The sequence below is a fragment of the Indicator indicator genome, chromosome 14 (assembly GCF_027791375.1).
Source record: "Indicator indicator isolate 239-I01 chromosome 14, UM_Iind_1.1, whole genome shotgun sequence".
Classification (NCBI taxonomy): domain Eukaryota; kingdom Metazoa; phylum Chordata; class Aves; order Piciformes; family Indicatoridae; genus Indicator; species Indicator indicator.
Window position 1 is genome coordinate 26625341 of NC_072023.1, and position 23678 is coordinate 26649018.

Below are 23678 nucleotides of genomic sequence, written 5' to 3' on the forward strand. Positions count from 1 at the left end.
ATTGTCCAGTGCAGAGTGAGAACAGAAATGCTGGACGGTGCCCCTTCGCTGCGCCCAGGAGCCAGCCCCATCCTCGCCACGCCAGGCAGCTGCAGCCAGCCCTGGCGACCAGCCGGAGTGCACGGGCTGGGGAACGCAGTTCTGGCATCGGGGCTGAGGCACTGTCGTGCGCAGCCCGACGGTCAGCCCCAGTGCCCTGGGGAGCAGAGCAAGAGCCACCCGAGCTGAGGGAAGGGGCTGAGGGCTGATGCCAATGACCCCCGAGGCGAGGGGCAGGTCGCTCGCGGGAACGATCTCCAAGACCTCCCCGAGGGGTTCGGCTCAAGCTCTTCATCCTGTCGCCTCGTTCCGGCGACGGAGTGGGCGTGCAGCGCCCAAGCGAGGTCGGTGTGCCCCCTCCCTCTCCGAGCCACCCGCTCCCCTGCAGCGCCGGTCCCCGCCCGCTCTGCGCTGTCTCCGCCCACGTGGGCGTGCCTCGGCGCGAGGGGCCGGTTGTTGTGATGAGCGCCGGCTCCACCCTCTCCTCGTGCACGGCCGCGCGGTCCACCCGCACGGGCCCCGCCCCGCGCCTCACGCCTTTTGTCCACCCCCTGCGCCCCGCCCCGCCAGGCCCCCCGCCCCGCCCCCGCCCGCTCTCGTCTCCCTATTCGCCCTCCTGAGCTGAGCCCTGCCCCCCTCGAGCGGAGCCCCACCCCAGCCCTCCCGAGTGTGTCCCCTCCATCAACCCCCCCACTCCATCCTCCGCTGCGGGCCCATCTGTTCCCGGCGGTGCGGCGGTTGCACTGCAGGGCGCGGACGGCGGCGCGGGGAGGCGGAGGAGGATGGGACCGCGCAGCGGCGGCCGCCCGCGGCAGGGGCAGCAGCAGCGCCCCCGCCGGCCCTAGCGCCCCCGCGCCAGCGCTGAGCCGCCCCGTGCGCGGACGGCAGCGAGGGGGCAGCGCGGGGCCGCCGGGGGGCGGCCGCTGAGCGGCGTGGCGCCGGGGGGCGGGCGGAGCCGGAGCGCCGAGCGGCGGCGGCACGCAGCCGCCCGCGGAGTGAGGCAGCGAGCGGGCTGGTGGACGGGTAGGCAGCCGGGGGAGATGTGCCCGGAGGAGGACGGCGGCTGCGGTGGCGGCGGCGGCGTGGCCGGCACCGGCGGCTCCGAGGCTACTGTGGCGCTGGACGAGCTTCGTTCCTGGTGGGAAGTCCCGGCCATCGCGCACTTCTGCTCCCTCTTCCGCACCGCATTCCGCTTGCCGGACTTCGAAATCGAGGTGAGAGCCCCGCGGCCGTCGTCCTCCGTGCGCTGCGCGCCTCGCTGGTCAGCCTCTGGCCGGTCACGCCCCAGCCCGCGGGCTGTTTTCGTGCCGCAGTGGTGTCCCCGCTGTGCTCCCGATGCCCGGCGGGTTCCGCACGCCGCTCCACGGGTCCCGCGGGCGTGGGGCGGGGAATGCCGTGTGTCCCCCGCTTTCGGCGTGATGCATAGCGGGGTCTCGTCTCCGCTTGCGGCAGATACAGCAACTTCCCTGTCCCTCTCGGGCGCCTCGCAAACTTTGGCGCGCCCGTCCCGGGTTGCCGGTGGGCGGCCAGCGGGTAGGACCCCCCCCCGCGCCCCTCCAGACCCGGGCAGGCGCACGTCTTGGGCAGCCGCGAGCGGAGCGGAGTGGAGCCGAGCCAAGCCGGCCGCCGGCGGGCCGCATTGTTCCGCCGGGACCGTGTCCGCACACAAAGGTGTGCTTGCAGCGGGGGGGGCGTCACACGGACTCGGCACAGAGCCGGTGGCGGGTCCCCCGTGCCCAAAATGGTGGCGGCGAGAGGCGGGGCCGGCACGGTAACCCCTCACTTCCCCCTGGGGTACCCTGTGGCTGTCGTTATTGGAAGGGGCCTCCCTAGCCCGCTCAGCCGGTGCCCAAGTTAATCCTTTTCGTTGGGGAGGAGGAGGTCCCAACCTGGCCGGTGCCGGGAGGGTCGACTCCCTGCAGCCTTTCTCCCGCATCCCGGCATTGCCCCGCGGGCACCGCGCCGCTCATTGTGCGGCTCCGCGGAGGCTCTGGGCAGCGCCGCTTTCGTCGCCACCGCCGCTGTCCCCTGCTCGGGGAAAAATCTCGCCTTTCGTACCTCTTTACCCATTTCCCTCTTTAACTTTCTCTCCCTTTTTTTGTTTGTTTGTTTCTTATTTTCCTGTGCGTGGCTCGTGATCCGTAAATATTTTGTGCTCTGGTTACAAATGTTCTAAACAAAGTTTGTCCTGGTAGGAAATCTTTTGTGCTTGGTGTGAAAAGCTATTCTTGCCAGCGAGCTGGCAGTAAACCGGGTGAATAACGTGGTGGCGTGTGTTTTTTAAAAACAGTAATTGTTCCGTGAATGCGAATTCCAAAGATGCTTAAAAAAAGTTCAATGAGATGCGCGAAGCCCTACAGAGCAAAACTCTCCTCAGGCAGGATGTGAATTTCTGAAGAGGGGGAATCCCTTATGCGGTGTGAAATCTTGAAAGGGGATAAGGTCTGGCTCAATGATGCAACTTCTTGCGAAAGGGAACTCCCCTCCCCCTCCTATTGATGCCAAACCATTAAAGTGTGTGTGGGGGGGAGGCTCTCCAGACCCAGCAGCGCAAAGTCTTGAAGGAACCTGAATTTGCAATGATAAAAGGGCCGAGGCAGTAGCCTTTCACCTTTGGAGGCAATTAGCATCTGGCTTGCTTCACAAATGAAGTAAATGTGGGCTCCCCTTTGGTTCCCGGAGCACGCTTAGGGTGGGGGAGTTAACTTCACTCGGAACAAATTAACTTGTTTTTTTGGAAGGGGATGCTCGGGTTGAAGGGTGTCGTGGGTTGGTGCTGGGGGTGTTGCAGAGCAGAAACAGCCCACCACCCAAAACCTCTGTGTGCATGGAGGGCCTGCAGCATTTGGCAGAAATGGGTTTTGAAGGATGGTGTTTGTCAGAGGGACAGTGGAAATTGCAGTTCAAAGAGGACAGATGCAGCTGTCGGAATCTGGCATCTTCAGGCACACAGAGTAAAACCTCCTTTTTCCTGGCACGGTGCAAGCGGCCCGGCACAGATGGTTTCAAAACTTGCTGTTTCTTGAAGCTCACCATCTTGTTATTTCTTGTCTGGCATGGTTGTTTCAGTCTCAGTGCTGGTTTTGGGAGTATCTGGAAATGGCTCTTTGTACAAAGTGCTTGCCCAGAACCGTTCATGGTGCAAAACTGGTAGTAAGTGATGGGAGTTAGACTTTTTTCTAAGAGTATCACTCTGATTTTTATTTTGTACTTGATTTTTATTTTGTACTTTACTTGGCTGCATAAAGAAGGTTCCTCTCTCGGTTTGGACTTGGGAATGCTGGTGCCACCATTGCCTCTGAGATGAGCTTTGAGTTTCAAGGGTGTTCAAGTAAAACAGAGGTGACCTTTCTTCTAGGGATTTGGGGAAACACCAGGACACAGTCTCAAGCTGTGCAGGGGGAAGTTTAGGTTTGATCTTAGAAAGAAGTTCTTCACAGAAAGAGAGATTGGCCATTGGGATGGGCTGCCCAGGGAGGTGGTGGGGTCACCATCCCTGGAGGTGTTTAAGAAAAGCCTGAATGAGGCACTTAGAGCCATGGTCTAGTTGATTAGTTAGGGTTGGGTGATCAGTTGGACTTGATGATCTTGAAGGTCTGTTCCAACCTGGTTGATTCTGTGACTTAAGGCAGATAATAGAGGGAAATAATACCTGAGCCAGCCATCAACATTTGCAACTGTGCTCATCTACAAATGATATTTTCTTGCTTTAGCTTTGGTTATTGTGGTGAGAGATGTGCTTGTGGCTGAAGGTGAGCAGTTTGAGAAGTTACTGCCCTTTCCCTCAGAAATTACAGCCCCTTGTGGGTAAAACTCAGGGGTGAGTACCCCAGTGCATTGGGTGTGAAATCAAACAGTGGTTTGAGTGAACCTCTTTTCTTGTGTGTGGAAGCAGAAATGGAGGTCTCAGGCTCAGAGGGCTTCATCTGGAGGATGGCCAAACTCAAACTCCTTGAGCTTCACCCGAAATGTTTGTGTGACTGCCCACTGTCTCTAAGGAATGGCCTTACTCTGATGCCATTGGCTCTTCCTGGAGGATATTCTCCTCTTCCAGGGAGGACTGAGCTCTCAAGTCACGATTGGCATTTTTTTTTTTTAACTTTTTCTGATACTAGTGCATCTCCAGTGGGGAATGTGATGCTGAGCACTTAAAACAGTGTTACAAACATGCCTTAATTCTGCTTGTAACAGATAACCTCACTGCCTGCTAAAATCAGAGGAAGAGCACAGGGGCTAAGGTTTTGCTGCTATAGTATTTGTAGTGCCCAAACCAGACAAACCCTAATCTTCCAATAAGTTTTTCGTGTTGGGGTTCCCTCATCGCCCCCCCCCCCCTTTTTTTTTTTTTTTTTTTTTTTTTTTTTTTTTTTTTTTTTTTTTTTTAGGCCGTGTTCATCTTTTGTTTTCTTCTCCCTCCTCACTTTTTTTTTTTTTTTTTTAATTCTGATGGGTCTGCTAGCTGGAAGGCTCTGTAATGATCGGCCATCTGGACCCATGCCTCCTGTGCCGAGCAGATTTGCTGATGGTGTTTGAGAACTTTGGGGGCTTTAGTAGAGGGAGGCAGCACGGAGCTCTTATTTTATTTTTTTTCTCTTTTTTAAATGCAAAACTTTCACCCTCTACTTATTTCTGGTCCAAAAGAAAGTGAAGGCTCCAGATGCAGGGCCGCTGTCAGCAGCTGGATGTCAGAAACCTGGGAAGCAGATGTTTTGTTTTTCTTTTTTGCTGGACCAGTGTGCTCTACGGAGAAGGGATGTCCAAGACTGAAAGAAAGAAGCGCATCCATCAGGCTGGGCCCTGGGCATTGTTCGAGGAGGGGGTGGGCGCAGCCGGCCCTCATGCTGGCTCCGGCAGATGCAGGCGCCTGACGAGGCACAGGGCTCCTCTTTTCAAATCTCCACCGCAGCATCACCCGGCTAAGGACTCAGGAGGGGTTCAGCTACTGCCAGCGGGTCAAAAGTTCAGTGGGCCAGGAGCGGGTGCTCCGGGACTTGTTCGGCTTCACGCTGCATTTTTACGTGGATCTCCGAGGACAGCAAAGAGTACTTCTGTTCTCTGGGGTGGGGATGGTTGCCTTTTTTTTTTTTTTTCCCTCCTCTCCTTTCAAATGGCTGCCTTGTCGGCCATCTGCTGTACAAAACTTTTGTGCCACTTCAAAAGTGGGCTTTTAGCTGTGTTGGATTGGTCGCTGTGGCTTCTTTCCTGGTGGTTTGTGAAATCTGCGTTGAGTGGGCTTGCCCCTTACCTACTCGAGCAGTATTCCAGCAGGAGGTGGACAGAAAGGATGCTTCCCACAGTCAAGTTAGCGCAGACGATGAGAGGGGATGATTTGTTTCCCTCTTTCAAGACAAGACTGTAATGTGGGACACTTCTCATGACAAAGTGTCTCCTGGCCATGTGCCTTGCCTTCTGCAACTGAAATATCCTCCTGGCAGCTGTAGGGATCGTTGGCATTGAAAATATTAGGAGGATATTTAACGTTTTCAACCCTATTTCAGCAGAACTTGAAAACACTGGACAGAAGCCAGCATGGCATGGCCACCCAGCTCTTTGGCATGTGCTCCTAGGAGCTGTGGACTAAAACATTTAGGAACTTCTGCCCTCTGCCCGGCTAGGTCGAGGGGAGGTGACTTCTCAGAATGTGCTTGAAAAATAGTCAAAACGTTGTTGTTAACTTAGGTTTTTATTTGGGAAAGGGGGAAAAGCCACATTACACAGGGAAAACATAAATCTTTTCCTGTGGTTTTTAAAAGTGCCTTTGGGCAAAGTGCCTCTGCTGTTAACTTCACTATGACTTTAAGATGCTTTTCCACTCCTCCGTGTGCCCCTTCCTAGCACTTTGTGCACTGGCTTTACCTCTAGGTCTGTTTCTCCCACCCACAGACAGGACACCGCTGCTCTTGCCTACCTCTTTCCTCCTGTAGTGTGGTAGTTGCAGAATTGGTTCCTGAACAGGCTCTTTTCTGTCAGGAATATTATGTGGCTGTTACAAGTGGCTGCTATGGCTCCCAGGAGGAGGAAGAGTGTGGAGAGAGGGAGCAAACAGTGCTGTGGCCATGTGAAGGAGAAAGCAAAGAACGGGGGGGGAGGGGGTTGTTCTTTCTAGAGCTTTAAAAGCAAAAATATTTTTTTAACGTATTAAACTCTAGGAGTGTTAGAATTTTAATACTTTGAAAAATGTGGGGGGTTTAGTGCAGGCTGTTTGTCTAAATATGCTTCAAAATCTCCACTGTCCTTTAATATTAGGTCCTGCTAAAATTTCTCTGGAGCCCAATTTCTCTGTGCACTCTAGGTGGGTCCCTCATGATCCGTGACACCACAATGTCACAACCTTTCTATTCTGTCAAGTGGTTTGTGTGGAATTAATTTCACAGGCTGTGTGGTACAGTACCTGAGTGTTAAGCCTTCACCTTTCCACAGTTATTCTGGTACTGTGTTATTATGATGATGATGATGGTTATGTGTACTGCAGTAGGGTGTACAGCATCTCCTAATGCCTCATGTTGTAGATAGCTGAGACCACCAGGTAGTTGCTGATCAAAAGGGTTTAGAATCCAATTAAGATCAGTGCAACAAGTAGGTTCAGGAAGATGACCGAAACTTTGGTGGATTGATCTAGGTCAGCTCTGCTAAAAGAAGGTAAGTTTGAGCTCGTTTAAATGCTGTTCAGTTGGTATTATGTTCAGGCATTAGGATGTCTGTCCTGCCCCTTGATGGGAGGTGATGTTACAAGTGGAAGGGAGTGGGCACTGACTGTCTGAAATGAGGGTGGATAATAGATCTGTCCACTAAAACTTCTTTCACACAAACTACCTGACTTCAGAAAAAGCAAATTGTCTGAGGCAAGGTGGCAGTGTAGGGAGAGGTGCTGTGCAAGGGTTGGAATGGAAGTGGGCAAGGTTGGAATAAATGGACTCAGAGTATCAACCTTGCTGTGGATTGTGGTCCATTTGTGGACCAGCGGATGTCACTCCATGGTGTATCTGCTGCTGCTGGGTGGCATCAGCTTCATCAGAGCAGAGAGTTCAGGCTCGGCATTTGTTGCTTGAAACTCAAGCTTGAAAAAGAAGAAAGCAGTGGAGGATTGCTTTGATTGTTCTGTCTGTCCTATCCGCTCTTTGGTTTTGTTGCTTCGGCAGTGCCTGGTCCCTCTCCCCGTGTCTGTTCCAGTAGCAATCCTTAATTTGCTGGTCTTGGCTTTTCTGCCTTAGTTTTTTTTCTGTTCCTAATAGAATCATTAACACTCTGCATGCCAGTATTGGGCTCTAGAGTCCATTGAGATTAATGGAAGGGGAGGCAGAGAGATACTTCTCGGAGCTGTTGTTTCAAGTGGTCTGCAAATTGGGAGGCATTATATCAGTTTCTATTTTGAATGCAAGTCACATCTTTCCCAACTGTAGATCTAAAACTTTTTAACAAGTGCTTACGTTTTATATAATGAGACTCCAGTGTAATTGGGATACAAAAAAAAGGAATAGGTAGTTCAGGAGGCTGATATGTGAGTTAAAACATTATCTTAAGCCTATGAAAAGAAACAAGAAGTGACTACATGCAGCCAAAGGGTGTCTGAACAATGGATAAGGAAGGTTATTTTGACAGCAACATTTTGAATGGATCTCAGTTAGGTGACAGGGGAGTTGTGGAATGACTGTAGAAGTCAAAGGCAGAAGAGAAAGAGGAACGCTGTAAGAATTTTGGAGGTTTGGATATGAAGTGCATGGAGGTTGATATGGCAAATTTTCTGTGGGGGTAGTAGTCGGAGCCAATTGCTTCTTCTGCTAGCACAGCTGACTCTGTAAAGCATGCCTGGTGTGTTTGTGCACCCAGAAGTTTAATGGTTTAAGCCCAGTTTTGTTTAAAAAACAATCCAAAATAAACTGGTGCAAGTCTTTCTCTGCTAGGAAATAAAACCCTCACGAACGATCTGTGCAGGAGCTTAAATAGGCTTTGTTTACAAGGGCTCTGCTACCACAAACTCATACCAGTTCAGTGCAGCTGATGTAAACCTCTGCATAGTGCATCTAAATGAGGCCTCAAAAGTTTGTTCCTTTGGGAATTTGCTCTAACTGAAGTGTAGCTAAAAGTAACACCGTTAAAAGTGTTGCAGCTTTCTATGTAGACCTGCTTAACTGCAGTCTTTCTCTCCCCTCGGATAATGCCGGCATAGCTGTGCCATTCTGCCCCTGGCATCTGTTAAGTGCCTGCATGAAGGGTGAAGAATTAACTTTTGTAATGGCAATGGATGCTTTCATAGACTTCTTTCAGGCAAAAATCTCCTCAAGAAAAGGGCTATAGTCAGAAATCACAACAGCCAAGAGAGGTAAAAGTTCCCGAAGGAAAAGAAGGAAAAGTTTAGATCGCAGGAACCTTATTGTAGGTAGGGATGAAAATTATTTATTTATTTATTTTTAAATTCCCCTCCTCGTTACCAGAAGCAACAGCATCTGCTGTGGTGGTGGGAACAATGCAGCCTAGTGATTCCTCCTTCCTTACAGTAGAGAATCCTGTTAAACACACAAGGCTGTGCCTCAGAGTGTATCCTTTCAGCAGACTTGTTCCTTTTAATGGGTGCCCATTCCTGGGGTCTCCATTGTTTCACCAACAATAGCACTAGGGGCAGCTGATTTGGTTGACAGAAAATGTGTTAATTTAACAGATCTATTCCCTTTAACCGCTCTCCTTCCTATTGTGCCCCAGTTCTCCCCCAGTTCCTGGGGAGGAGGGCCCAGAGAGCAGCAGGGTCTGTTAGGTGGAGAACTCCTGCAATTAGGAGGAGTTTGTGGCCTTTTGTGTGAGGCACAGAAAACACTGATGGGGAAAAGTGGTCCTAGCATGGCTTGCTTACTGCCAGAACACGTTTCTGTGATTTCTGGGGAGATTTTTAAGTCTGCCTTTACTGAGGACGGGGAGGGGGGGGGGAAATAACTTGACAATATGAGCTGGTGGCAGCCAAGGTCTTTGCCTTGCTCTGAGGTGGCCTTGCAGCCCAATGTGGCAACTCCTTTCAGAGCTTGCACAACTTCTTGATGAACTCTTTATACCCCGTGAATGCTTAGCTAAAATACCAGCTTTCCACTGAAAACAAACAACCAAACAACCAAAACAAACAAAAAACCCACAAAAACCCAAACCCCCAACTGCTGATACCATCCATGGTAGGGCTGGCTGGAGAAGCCAGTGTGTAAGGTTAATGCCGAATGATTTGAAACATGAGGAGTGTAATGGTCCTCAGGCCACCTCTGCCCTGGGCCAGGCCACCAGTTTAGTGTAGTTTTGGAACCAATCTGACTTAAGCATCTAGGATGAAGTGCTTGCATCGGACTTACAGCTCTTACCTCTATTAATTAAAGTAGTTTAGTTCAGCAACAGGGCGGGGAGGGGTCTTTGTTAGCTCTCTCATCGGTGTGACTGTGCTGGTGCGTTCAGCCCCGGTGGGAAGGAGGGCACATGTGCTGCCGGGGGAGCAGTGAAACCCGAAGCTTTGGTTTCAGGGACTGCCGGCTGCCAGAAGGAAGATCTCGCTCCCTTTCAAGTCCTCATCCCAGCCACGCTTCTGACTCTGCGCTTTGCCCCTTCCCCGGCGCCAGCTCAGCTGCTCGCTGGGTCCTGGAGGAGCTTTTGGTGGGGGGTTGTAGCGGCTGGGACCAGGACCTCGTGCTTTTGGTGGCTGTAAGGCTGCTGGGTCAATCTGTTGTGGCTGTTGAAACTCTAGCCTTAGTTTAGTTCTGGGGCTGGTGATGTAAAAGAGGCTGTGGAGGGTCTGTTTTTTGCCTCTTCTTTGGCAAAGCTGTTAATTCTCTGGCTCTTTCTTTCCAGATAAGCCTGCTGTAAAGGGGCTGGAGCTTTGCATGGACAGGGTTGGAAGACAGAGCTCATTTTTGGTGAGCCCTGGACACAGGGAGCTGTTTGGCAGCAAAAATATTTAGACATGCATAACACAAGGCAAAGAGGGTTGTGGGGTTTTTTTTGTTTGTTTGGTTTTTGGTTTGGGTTTTTTTCATTCTTGCTTGGGTTTTTTGTTTGTTTTAGGAGGCAAAGGGTGAGAGTTCACTTAAAGAGCTTGACTCTTAATAGAGCTTGTCATTGTTGCTAATATAAAACAAACGATGATCATGGGAGAGAAGTCAAAGGCTCCCTCTTCTGGTGTACTGGGATGGATCAAATGCTGAAAAATAAGCAAGAAAAAAACCAAAACATAGCAAACAAGACCTCTTCCATGCTTATCTGTGGTATTTTAAGACCTCACTTTGGCCTAACCCTTCACTGACCCAGCACAAGTGGCTTCATGACCCCTGAATAAGTAACATTAAGGGTGCTCTGTAAAACTGAAATGTATTTTCAAATGTAAACTATGTTGGACTTGCAAGTAAAAGTGAGTCCTGGTTTCAGAGGGGTTCCCAGTGTGAAGGTGGAGGATGACAGCCTTTCATGTCCCTGTGTCTGACATTGCTTAGTGCTTCTCTTTGCAATGACATCCTGGGGTGCAGGTCTAGGGAGGTTCTCCTCCCCCTCTGCTCTGCCCTGGTGAGACCACACCTAGAATACTGTGTCCAGTTTTGGGCTCCCCAGTTCCAGAGAGAAAGGGATCAGCTGGAGAGAGTCCAGTGGAGAGTTATGAGGGTGAATGTGGGACTTGGACATCTCTCCTATGAAGGAGGACTGAGAGACCTGGGGCTGTTTAGTCTTGAGAAAAGAAGGCTGAGAGGGAATCTAGATGATCAATGTCTATAAATATTTGAGAGGTGGGTGTCTTCAGTGATGCCCAGTGATAGGACAAGGAACAATGGGTACAGGCTAGAATACCTCAACATGAGGAGACACTTCTTTGCAGTGAGGGTGACAAAGCCCTGGAGCAGGCTGCCCAGAGAGATTGTGGAGTCTCCTTCTCTGGAGACTTTCCAACCCCACCTGGATACATTCCTGTGCAGAGTACCCTGGGTGATCCTGCTTTTGGCAGCAAGGTTGGACTTGATCTCTGAACGACCCTTCCAACCCCTAACATTCTGTAATTCTGCGGTTCTCTTTCCTGCTACATTCTCCTCACACAAAGATTTTGTCTTGTTCATGGAGCTCCCAGGCCACATGTGCTCACTGGCATGCAAACATGTTTGGGATGATTGCAGGGGCCAAGTATGGTGCACACTGTATAGAAACTGCATGTCCAAGGCTTCAGCACTTCTGTTACTTTGGTGGAGTCAGACAAGAATTCCAAACTTACTCTTGGGTGATTGACGGAGAAATGTGCACAAGGAGCAATACTTTGTTGGGATATTTAGATGAGTTTTCTAAAAATCCTTGCATGAAGTGCAGTTGTCAATACCTCTGCAATGAATAAGGTTTCAGAGCAGTAGAGAAGTGGTTTGCTTTGGTTTGTCCTTTCTTATTTTTGTGTTCTTCCCTGGAGAGTTTGATGTCATGTGGCCATTTTCCCTGTGTTAGTGTGGACTCCTGAGCAGTACTGGTGGAGCTTGAGAACTTCAGTTCTTAAGCTGCCCTCCCACAGCAGCTCCTGCCACCCATCATAGAATTGTTAGGGTTGGAAGGGACCTCAAGGATCATCTAGTTCCACCGAACAGCATCACTGAACAGCATCAAAACCACTCACCCGGATTAAAAGCTGCAACAATTTTTCAGTGAGCTGCATATAACCAGGAAGGATTGGCCCAGCTGGCTCCCTCCACAGCCCCACAAAAGGGTTGTACCAGCAGGACTGAAGCAGCAGCACAGGAATGGAAACAGGCAGTGGGGAGGGGAAGGGCTTTTTATAGCTGACCCTTCTGAAAGCAATGCTTGTCCCACTGCAGCCCTGGGTAGCAGGTGGGAGTGAGACTGCACAGGTAACAAGAGGTCATGCAGCAAGGGGGGCACCTGGGGAAGAACCCCTGTCTGTGCCTGTAAAAGGGTTTGGGGGGCGAGGGTTGGTTTTGGGTTCTATATCCAGACGTGCTTTCTATTTTTCTCTCTCTCTCTCTCTCTCTGTGTATGTATATATATATATATATATATAATTTTCTTCAAGACAACATTCTGATTAGAAAAAGCTGCAATTGATGGAAATCCTTTAAATTATTCCTTCCAAAGCCAGACCTGAACATGCAGTTGAAACCAGTTACACTCCTCTGTAGCTGACAGTCTTGCACAAAACCAAAACAGTGCAAAAATTTTATTACCTTTCTTAGAAATTGGAGTTTTTCCTTTTATTTTCTTTTTCTTGTTTTTTTTTTTTTTAGGTTTTTCTGTTTTGTTTTTTAAACAAAACATTTCACCCCAAAAGTTTCCCTTAGGCTCTGGTCACCAAGCAATGGAAGTTATCTATCCATCAGGATTTGCTTGCCTGGGCTGAAGAAGCCAGAGCAGCTTTGCCTTGTGGGACAGAGCAGCCATGTAGAATAAACAGGGAATAGCAGTCTCAATTTCCTTTCTTTCAGCCTGATACAAGGTGCTGAGGCACAGAAGACTATTTTGCCCTTAAGATAATTGTGTGTTGGAGAGGATCAAAGGGCTTGAGTGGTTTTTTTTGTGGTTTTTTTTTTTTTTTTTGGTTGAAAGGGGATTTTCTCCACGGACAGCTGCAGTAGTGCATTAGTAGTGCAATGGATTATCTTTCCATGATCTGTAGGATCTCAACCAGCTATTGAGGGGCCCCACTGAAGGCCTGCTGCTTGGGGGAGGCAGAGTGAAAATCTCCTGTAACAAGGAGACCTATAATGCCTGGGAGCTTCGACCACTTGAACTCCCCCTGCCCTAGCAGGGTGGGTGGTGCCCCCACCGTGTTCTTAGACCACAGATAGTGCCATGGAGCATGGGAAAAGGGGGGCCAGCTCTTGGTTATGGTTAACTGCAGTTGATTCCCTGCATCCACCCTGCTCTCCAATGGAAGTGCTTATTAAGGAATGTGAGAAGGGAGCCCATTCCAGCTGCTGTGGCATCCTGTAAAGGGCAATGTGTAATTTGGGAGGGTGTTGCGAGTCCCGTGGAGGAACAAACTACTCACTGTAGTAATACTCTGACCTGCCAGATGCCTGGACACTCTCATTTTGGGAAGTTTTGGATGGTGGCTGATCCACAAATAGCTGTGGTGTTGCGAGGGAGTCCCTTCCCATGAGTGGATGGGTGTCTGTATCCTGGTGTCTGTATCCTTCTGTCTGTATCCTTGCTCTGTGCTGATCACCAGAGGGGGAGGTGACGGTGCAGGCAGCCTGACTGTGGCAAGGGTGGCAGGGACAAGGCTTGGTACTATCAGAGGTGGAGATCAGGTCATGCTGCACCTCCCTTACCTGGTTGCAGGGCTGGGGGATGAGGGGGTTGGAATGTGCAGGTTGGCGAAACTGTCAAGGAATGCAGGTCCCCAGGTGGCTGCTGCAGTCGATTGTGCTGAAGTCAGGCTCTAATTGCATCTGTGTGCTGGTTAATAAGTGTTGGGGCAGCTCTGCCATGACAGGTTCTTCTGTGTGTATCTCTTCCTGAGGCAGCAGGATGCCAGAAATAACAGGGATGAATCAGTAGTATCTTGGTAGGCAAGAAATGAACCCCCTCTTGACACTTTTAGTAATTTTCTGCTAACTTTAATTACCCAAGTTTTGTTTTATCAAGTTTTGAGATTCTTTTGTTTGGTTGGGTTTTTTTTGGTGACTAGTGAAGCACAGGCTGGGATGAACTCAGCTTTGGATCTCAGAGCTGAGGTTTTTGCTGGGACAGGCAGTTAGGAAGACTTGTCTTTTTTTGCAAGCAGGGCTGGTTTCAGAATTAAAGGATGAGCATGGACCCTGCCATATGATGTTGTGGTGCTTTTCTTTGGAGGAGTAACTACAATTTCTAATCATTGCCTAGTCTGTAGCCAGTTGGCAGGAAGTCTGCTGTGAAGGGATTAATTATTAGTGGGTGCTTCCTTGTGCTGTCCAAGCCTGAATTTCATGATCCAACCAGTCTCCTTCACTTGGAATGGCTGTAGTCAGCAGAGAGAAGATCTGCCTTCCTTCTCAACAGCACTGTTCATGGGATATACTCAGGGAAAAAAAAGGATCAACAGACAGTGTCAACACTTCAGAGCTCTCACAGAAAGCCAGCTGGCTGACTGGCCAGTTAGGGACAGCTCACATTTTTTCTGCTTCCTCTTGAGCTTCTCTCTGTATTTTTTTTCAGCCTGGTGACTTAAACATAACTAGTGCTGGTTTGTGTGTGTGTATGGAGAGCAGCATCCTGGAGGCTCCTCTCTTCCTGGGAAATGTGCTGGGAAAGTGGGGGCATGGCAGGGAAGGTGATGTAGCACTCAGAAATGCCAAGCCAGCTGCGGCAGTGGGAGCTGAGTTAGCATTTAGAGCAGCAGCAGCAGAGGACACACAGAAGTAGAGATGCAGCAGGGCTTGAGCATGGACAGCAACATCTGTCAGGCTCCTCGGATAAACACTGGGATGGTTTGGTCGTGCTGAACCACATCCTGCTGCAGCTCCTCTGATAAACCTGGGCAGCCTAATTAAAAGTTAGCATCACACAACTAGGCAAAAAGCAGCCAGGCCGCTGCTGTGTTGCACAGTAGCTGGCAGTGCTCTTTGGTAAAGGGTTTCTGAGCTGGGTCTGAGCAGGAGCAGTCATGTGAGTAAGGGGCTGATGCAGGAGGAGGAGGAGGTAGTGTGGCAGGCTTGGGCTAGGCTGCACACCCTGACTTGACTGCCTTGCTGGACTTAGACTGAGTGGTAGCAGTTGGAAGAGGACAACTGAGTGAATACATAAAGGCAGAGGGGTGAGAGACTCCACATCAGTATCTGAAGGGGGCCTACAAGAAAGCTAGGGAGGGACTTCTTAGGGTGTCAGGTAATGATAGGACTGGGGGAAATGGAACAAAAATAGAAGTAGGTAGATTCAGATTGGATGTTAGGAAGAAGTTCCCATGAGGGTGGTGAGACACTGGAAGAGGTTGCCTGGGAAGGTGGTGGAAGCCTCATCCCTGGTGGTTTTTAAGACCATGCTGGATGTGGCTCTGAGCAACCTGTTGTAGTGTGAGGTGTCCCTGCCCATGGCAGGGGGTTTGGAACTGGATGATCCTTGAGGTCCTTTCCAACCCTGACAGTTCTGTGATTCTTGAACGAAGGATCCTAACCCTCTGCTTGTCTCCTCCTTTCCTCCCCCACTCCCAAAGCCCCTCTCAGGCCGTGTGGAAGTGTCCCAGTTCTTGCAGCTGTGTTAATTGTAATGGGTCATTTAGTCCTGAAATCCATGTTTAAAAGGGGCAAGTCCTTGCCTCGTGTGACAGCTGCCGCCTTGCACTTTTCCCCAGGCTGGAAATAACTGCATATGACACAGGAGCAGAGCGTGGTGTGGGGGAGGGAGGAAGCTTTCTGGCTTCCTCTTGGTGCTATAATGGCTTGGCTGTGTGACTCCTCTCCCATGTGGACCATAGCAGAGTCATGCCCCACATATTTAGCAGATCTCTGTTGGCAGTGCCTAGGTGATATGCTGACAGCCTGACGCTCTCTGGGCTCTGGTCGACCAGAGTCTTCCTGGGCATCTGGGAATGCAAGAGAAGGGACTCAACGTGGTGGTGACACAGGATGCTTGCCTGGAGCATCAGAGAGCCTGGCTGGAACCAATGCACTCACTGGTCTGGAAGGGAGAGCCATGCTGCTCAGGGCAGAGGCAGAGACAAGGAGAGGAGGGAAGGCAGAAAGGTTTCCACTCCCTGCTCCCATCTTTCCAAAATCCAAAGCCCACAGAAACCTGGCCAGCTTTTCCTTCTAGCTGAAGGGCTGTCTCCTGATTGGAATGACAGCTTTGAACTGGAAGACATTATTTCATTAGCGTGCTAATCAGATACAGAGATTACCTGATTGGCTACTTAATAATTAAATGAAGTTGCCTGTAATTCTTTGAGCACACACAGAACTAATTAAATTAACCCTTCACTGCCCTGTGTGCCTGGGGTGTACTGGTGTGAAATGGAGAGGGCAGCTTCCCCAGTGTGGGGACCATGAGCAGAAGGGGGGTGATGGTGGCAGAGTGGCCAGTGCTGGACTGCCAAGGTGTCCTTTCCTAGCAAGAGCCCAGAGAGAAGATGACACAGTGACCATCCTTCAGTGTAGCTGGTGTTTGGCATAGCTGGTAAGAGACTGGTATGTCTGACAATGCTGCTACCAAAAAAATCTTGTCCCCCTGGCTCTTATGGAAGTCCCATAGGCCCAAGCATGCCTTGCAAACCAGCTAATGGCTTATGTGTCCTCTAATGAACTGCAAAGTATTGGTGAAGAAAGATGTGCTTTACAGTTCTTCAGGAGAAACAAATCAAGTGGAGATCAGATGTTCTCCTGTACCTTTGAAGCGTTGTTCTTTCCTGCCCCCTCTGTCACACAGCCCCACACAAGGTAGGACATCTCCATGCATCTGACAGCTTTCCACGAATCAAACATGCTGTTGACCACCTATTTCTCACTTCTGCTTCAGTGGCTGCTTGAGGAACTGTGTTTTCCAGGAGCTCACAGGGATACAGGTGGGTTCCCTATAGCTTGAAGAGGAAACAGTAGTCATATCAGTGCCATAATGTTCTTTCATTTTAGAAAGAACGGGAAGCAAGCAGTAAATAGAAAGCTTCCCTGTTTCCCAGCCTCACATTTTCCACCCCCAGTGCTGTGCTCAAGCTTCAGCTTCTGAGTTGCAGGAGGTATGGTGCACAGTTTGACGTTTCTAGTGGAAGGTTCGTTTTTATAACATGAGAAATAGCATTACAGGGTTGAAGGCACTCTCTGCTTTGTTATTTCATTGCTAGGGTGAAGGGGTCAGCATCAGTAATTTTTTTTTTTTATATCAGATTTTAGTACTGAGCACTGGGTTGAGGCAACATGAAAGCTGCCTTATAAGAATCCAGCTCTGTTCCCTTGCTGCTGCTGCTGCCATCTCCTTCTAGATTTTGCCCATACATGTTAAAATGAAACTGTCAAATTAAGCGCATTTCACTGTCATCCAAGATTAAACTTGGCAGAGAAGAGCCCTTGGACCTTCTGGCCTAAGTTAACCACAGCTGGCTTCAGCTACCCCACTAAGGAATTGCTGCTCCTCTGTGGCATGCAGAACAGCTTTCCCCCTCCCTGTGGTCCCTGTAGCTGGATCTGTCCTCCTCTTGCCTGAAGGTCAGTGATAGCAGCACTACTGTCAGTCAGACCATCCTCAGTGAGGGATAAATATCTGAGCCACTACTTTGTCTTTTAAGATTTGGCTTCCACATGATGGGGCAGCCTGAAATGCCTGCGAAAACAGGTCAGGAGACAGAAGAAAATGGGGAAAACAGGAAACAAAAGGGCAGCTTTTGGAGTAAGTAAATGGTTGTGGTCCTCCCTCCTGTAGGGTGCATTCTCTAGTGAGAAACGATGCTGCCCCATGTTGGCTCTGCAGAGATAGGTGTGCTGACAAGGTTTGCAAGAAGAGCAGTGTAAGCAGAGAGAAGGGCCAAGGAGCCTTGGGGATTATGTGTCCGTATTGATCCCTGAGATTTAGCATCTCTGCTGGCAAGGGAAGCCATCAGTCCTGTTCTCCCCACCAGCTGACCTTTGTTGTCCTTCCTACGTGCCCCACACCATCCTGTGGCAGACCCAGCGCTATGGTATGTGTCTGACTCCGAGCTGGGGTCTCTGGGAAGGTGCTGCCCGCATTTCGTGAGCGAATGGGCAGGCAGAGGTCTTAAAAGTGTGTGGACTGGGGGAGGTGGGGAAAGTGTGTTCAGCACGGCAAGGTCAAGCTTGAGCCCAGCTGCAGAAACCAGTTAGGTTTTACTGGTATTAATATTTGATGGTGCCCTGTTGTAAAACGGCAATAAGTAAGACTAGCAGGTCTGTGCCTGGCCTGTTGTTGCAGTAAAAAGCTATTTTCTGAGGAGATTTCTGAAACAAAAGGATATTGTAGTGTACGGTGAAAGTGGCTATTTAAATGCATCTGACCATAAAGATGCTGCCTGCCAGCGATTCTGATATCGGAGCTGCTGGGACCCCACTCCTGTGGGTAAAATTCTGTTCGGCGGGACGGAGCCTGAATGTCGGAGATTCGATTTGGGGGTGGAGTTCGGGGAGGCTTTTTACCTCTTGTGTCCTCCTCTTTGTTTTTGTTTATGGGTTTACAAAGTCGGATTAGCATTTCAATGTCGGAGGCAAGAAGGCCCTTGGGCTGAGGTGGAAGGAGGCCTGGTTTAGCCGGTTTGGGATTACTGCTGCTTGCCCAGCAGCCCTCCCTGCGGGCTCTGCTGAGGAGCAAAGCCTAAGGCTTCTCCCGGATTGGAATGTGCCGGAGCTGCAGCTACCCCACCAGACGAATCTTAAGGTAGATGGGCAGTGTCACCTGGAAGGTTAATTAGCCTTGTTTTCAGGCAAGGATAATTTTTCAAAATTGTCTTAAAGGGTAGCACAAGTTCTGTGCAAAACCTGATTTAGAGAAGGACAAGAAACTCAGTAAAGCCCTGGTTTCTGTCTGCTTTGCTTTCCTCCCTTTCTTCAATCAACCAACCCCAAACCAGCTCTGAATCCAGAAGCTGTTTGCTTTTTTCCTGGTGGCTGCTGATCTAATAGATGTTTCCTGCCCACAAATTTGGCATTGCTTTAATCCTGGAAATCTTCCATCCACAGTCCTATTATTTTAATCAAACTGTATCGAATAAAACAGAAACCTTTACCCTTTTCCTCTTTCTGTAAGGCATAGTGCTGCGTTTAGTCACAGCGGTGTAAATTCAGAGTAAATTCAGGGAGTTCCCATCCAGGTACTCCAGATTTGCTCTGTTACTGCAAAAAGCAGTGTCCCTTCTGAACCCGAAGTTTTCTCTGTGCAATTCGTGCACTTGAGCTGAGGCTGCTCTGTGTGTTACCCAACCTGTGCACTGAGCATGAGGTGCTTTGGAGCAGGCTCTTGTGCTCCTTTAATGCATGTTGCATGTTGTTGAGCTTGCAAATTTAGGCTTACACAAGAAGTTTAAAGAGGTAACCAAAGGATAAGAACTTATTTGCTTCTTTATTCTGAAGAAAATAAAGTGTTTTTTTTTTTTTTTTTAAATCTTCCCCTAGTTTGATTAAATTGCTCGCAGGGCTTTTTTCCCTGGCTGTGTGAAGAGGTCATGATATTGTTTGGTGACAGGTCAGTCTAAAAACTTAGCTTGTAGCTCTTAATAAAGAGTAGTTTGAGTCAGTGAGATGCATCTGAGTAAAAAAAAAAATTCTCTAGACTAGTTTGGCTGTCTCAGGTAAAGTCCTAACTTTTTATTCCAATGGAAGATTTTGTAACTACTATGTACAGCCTTTCTTTTCATGCTAGGCCACTGCATACACCTTCATTACTCAGTCTCCTCCATATTGCTGTCTGTCTGCTGTCTGGGAGAGAAGTCATTCAGGGTGCCCATCTGTTAAACGCTTGAAAGAATGGGGAGAGATGAAATGAAGGTATTGTTATGCTGGAAGGTGTTAATTGGTGCTATCAACCACTTGTTTGATTTCTAGACAATTACAGCAGTGCTTGAAGGTTGTATCTGAGCTAAACAAATGGAAGATGGAAGGAGCTTTGCAAGTTTCCCATCTTCTCCTTTTTTTTATTTTTTTTTTTTTTGAGTGCTTATTTCCCCACTGCCACCCAAAAAACCAAACAAACCAAACCCAAAACCCATCAGGGCTATATAGCCTTGAGCCAAGAGGACGTGACTGGATATTGAGGAGTTACCAGGGTGTGCTGCACAAGAATTATCACATTGCATGCAAGGCCTGGCCTAGCTTAGTGGCTTGGCTGGGTCAGGATGAGGAACAGGCAGGAGATGCTGAACTATGTGTGAATGTTTCTGGGTTCCTTAGGAGCAGAGTAACAAATGCACTTGGATGCTTGCATGATGTTTTCTTTGGGTAATGTTTTCTGGTTAATAGGCAAATGCTTGACTTTATCTCAGGACAAAGTGCTCTTTTAGGACAAACATCTAGATGCCAAAGAGAACCAGAGAGAGGGCAAATGAGTCTGCATTCCTTCACCTGTAGGCAGGGTGTGTGAAGTCTGACCTGTGGCACCAGAACAGTGGTTTAGACCTCCTCTGCAATGGAAGAAGAGGAATCCTCTCCTCTGCTGCTTGCCTCTTTTTTTTTTTTTTTTTTTTTTTTTTTTTTTTTTTTTTTAGTGTTTTTTTAATAGGTTTTTTTTCCTCCTCTAGCTGGGAAGTAAGGAAATATCCTAATTTCTCTCATCTAAGGGGTGTTAAACATTACTCAACCATATGTGAACCTCTCAGCCATTATAGACACATGTATCCAACCCTCAAATGCTTGTTCATCACATTCCTGTGGTCACGATGGGTGAAGTATTGCTGCACTGGTGTCCTACCCTGGGTGTAATGGCTTTGCCTGTTGCTTTTCCTGGTTGTTCACCTAATTTTGCACCTAATTTTGTGCTCCCTGGAGAACAGAGTGCCAGAAGGCATCTGAACAGAGAGAGGTGATGCTAAATAGAGGCTGAGACTGTGGAGGTGTAAATGATCTATGAAGATCTTTATGAAAGGAAAGTCAGTCAAGGCTTGATTTCAGGAAAGATTGATAAGGAAATCTCAATAGGAAATCACAAAAATATCTAATCAGAAGGAACCTTTGGAAGTCTCTAGTCCAAGCAGATTGAGGTAGTCATCAACAGCAGGGCAGGCTAACCACAATCTGAAAAACTCATAATGCCTTCCTTGGCTCTTTTCCTTTTTCCCACCACCTCAAAAAAGGGAACAGAATTGTCACAAGAGTTCTTTTTAAGAGAACTTTTAAGAATGCATGGTCTGAAACTGTTCACTGAAAGTCATCTTGGGCAGAAGGGGAACTGGGAAGCAAGGGTGTTCAGTTCTGAGGCAGGGATCTACCTTTTGCTGGTGCTGCTTTTTTGAAACTCTCCTCAAAATGTGGTAATAAAATGCAGTTGGAAACTGCCAGTTCTTTTCTTCCTTCTGTAGGGAATGGTTTGCCTTTGAGGGATAGTTGTTGCCTGTGCTCTAATGCCTTACTTCAGGAGTCATTATGCAAGCACTCTAAATGGGACCTGTGGGTAAGGAACTCACAAAACAGCAGCTGTTGCCTTACCAGAAATGCCTTAGACCAGAAAAGACTTTTTTTTTTCTTTATTACTATTGAGAATAGGTAGCCCAAGAGCTCAAGGGCAATGAAGCTGGTGAGGGGCCTGGAGCACAAGCCCTGTGAGGTGAGGCTGAGGGAGCTGGGGATGTTTAGCCTGGAGAAGAGGAGGCTCAGGGGAGACCTCATTGCTGTCTACAACTACCTGAAGGGAGGTTGTAGCCAGGTGGGGGTTGGTTTCTTCTCCCAGGCAACCATCAGCAGAACGAAGGGGACACAGTCTCAGGCTGTGCCAGGGGAGGTATAGGTTGGATATTAGGAGGAAGTTCTTCACGGAGAGATTTGCCATTGGAATGTGCTGCCCAGGGAAGTGGTGGAGTCACCATCACTGGAGATGTTCAAGGGAAGCCTGGGTGAGGCACTTGGTGCCATGGTCTGGTTGATTGGATAGGGCTGGGTGACAGGTTGGACTGGATGATGTCTTCCAAACTGGTTGATTCTATGATTCTGGCCTTTGGTTTTTGAAGACTTAGCTCATTTCATCTACTTCTGTGTGCTTGAAAGCTACATGACTGTCCCTGCGTGGTTCTCAGCACTTTCTCAGCTATGGCAGCACTACTCTGTGGGACTGTGCTGAAATGGGTCAGGAAGCTGACCCAGCCAGTGGGTAAAAAAATAAAACCTAACAAAAACCACCTAAATTTCTCTCCCCTCCAGTTACATTTTGTCTGCATTAGTTTTATAAGCTGCATGACAAACAGCTGGTGTAGAAGTTGGAATAAGCAGTGGGGATGAGAAAAGGGGCAAAAATAATTCAGTGTTTGACGTGGACTCTTGTGTCAGACTGCTCATGCAGGGCATCGTTGCTGTCAGCAGAAAGAAACTGATATTTGAGAGATGAGAGGAGTCTATTTTAGACTGGCAAGAATCACTGTGAAGGTGTTTCTCTCTTTGTCCTGGCCTGAAGGCTGTGTGGCCGTTCAGTGAGACTTGGACAGACTGTGAGCTGGGCAGAGAGGAACCTAATGAGGTTCAACAAGGATAAATGCAGAGTCCTGCACCTGGGAATGAAGAATAAACTGCAGCAGTACAGGTTAGGAGGTGATCTGCTGGAGAGCAGCCCTGTGGAGAAGGACCTGGGAGTGCTGGTGGACAACAAGTTCTGCATGGGACAGCAATGTGCCCTGGTGGCCAAGAAGATCCTGGGGTGCATTAGGAAGTGTGTGTCCAGCAGACTGAGGGAGGTTCTCCTCTCTCTCTGCCCTGGTGAGACCTCGCCTGCATCCAGTTTTGGGCTCCCCAGTTCAAGAGGTACAGGGATCTGCTGGAGGGAGTCCAAGGGAGGGCTACAAGGATGCTGAAGGGACTGGAGCACTGCCTGATGAGGAGAGACTGAGAGCCCTAGGGCTGTTTAGTCTGGAGAGGAGAAGGCTGAGAGGGGATTTAACAAATGGTTATAAATATTTGAGGGCTGGGGGTCAAGAGGGAGGGGACAGGCTCTGGTCACTTGTGGCTTGTGACAGGACAAGGGGCAATGGATGTAAACTACAGCATAGGAGGTTCCATGTCACCATGAGGAAGAACTTCTTCATTGTCACAGAGCACTGGAAGAGGCTGCCCAGAGAGGTTGTGGAGTCTCCTTCTCTGGAACCTTTCTTGCCCTGTCTGGATGTGTTCCTGTGTGACCTGTGCTGGGTTCTATGATCCTGCTCTGGCAGGGGGGTTGGACTCGAAGATCTTCAGAGGTCCCTTCCAACCCCTAACATCCTGTAGTGCTGTGGTGATGGAGAGGAGCTGAGCGTAGCAGCTCAGACAAGACATCAGACTTAAAATTATTTTTTTCTTTTTTTTGTTTTGACTCTCATATTCTAATAATGAAAATATCACCATGCCTAATGTTCATAATGCTTCACCTTCAGTGCTGCTGTAAATATGGAAAACATCTCCAGCTAGAAGCAGAATCTCAAATTTCTTAAGAGGGTAGGTGTAAGCAATAGTGATACTATGAAAATCCAACTGCTAAGCATAATGTAACTGGCTTTGTAAGGTAACTAGCGCTGTGTGGGGGAAAAAAAACCCAAACACTTCTAACTGCTTGCTTTTGGGTAGGCTGCCCATAAAACAAGGCTGTTCCTGCATGCTTTTCAGTGTTTATGTCCTGCAAAGAGGGCTTCAAATACCAGTATATTCTGCTTGCTTTCTTGCTAATGCAATTTGTGCTTGAGCTCAGGTGGTAGCAGTGGTAGAGAAGGTAACTACTTCAAACACGTCACTGCTGTGACATGATAGTGCGAGCTTTATTGTACATTATTGTTTTCTGTGTTGAAACTGATGCTAAATGATTGTAAATTCTATGGTCACAGGATCACAGGATGTCAGGGGTTGGAAGGGACCCAAAGAGACCATCGAGTCCAACCCCCCTGCCAGAGCAGGACCATACAATCTAGCTCATCCAGATAGGCCTTGTAAGTCTCCAGAGGAGACTCCACAACCTCTCTGGGCAGCCTGTTCCAGTGCTCTGTGACCTTTACCGTAAAGTTCCCCCTTGTGTTGAGGTGGAACCTCCTGTGCTGCAGGACACATCCATTGCTC

General features: G+C 48.9%; 1 protein-coding gene across 1 annotated transcript in view; it reads left to right on the forward strand.

Annotated features, from left to right (window-relative positions):
- The first annotated feature begins 1079 nt into the window (after positions 1-1079).
- Positions 1080-23678, forward strand: part of LOC128971530 (chromatin remodeling regulator CECR2) — a 143526-nt gene continuing 120927 nt past the window's right edge. The window contains exon 1 of the mRNA XM_054387110.1: positions 1080-1253. Within this exon, the coding sequence (XP_054243085.1) occupies positions 1080-1253 (174 nt within the window). The remainder of the gene's footprint in view (positions 1254-23678) is intronic.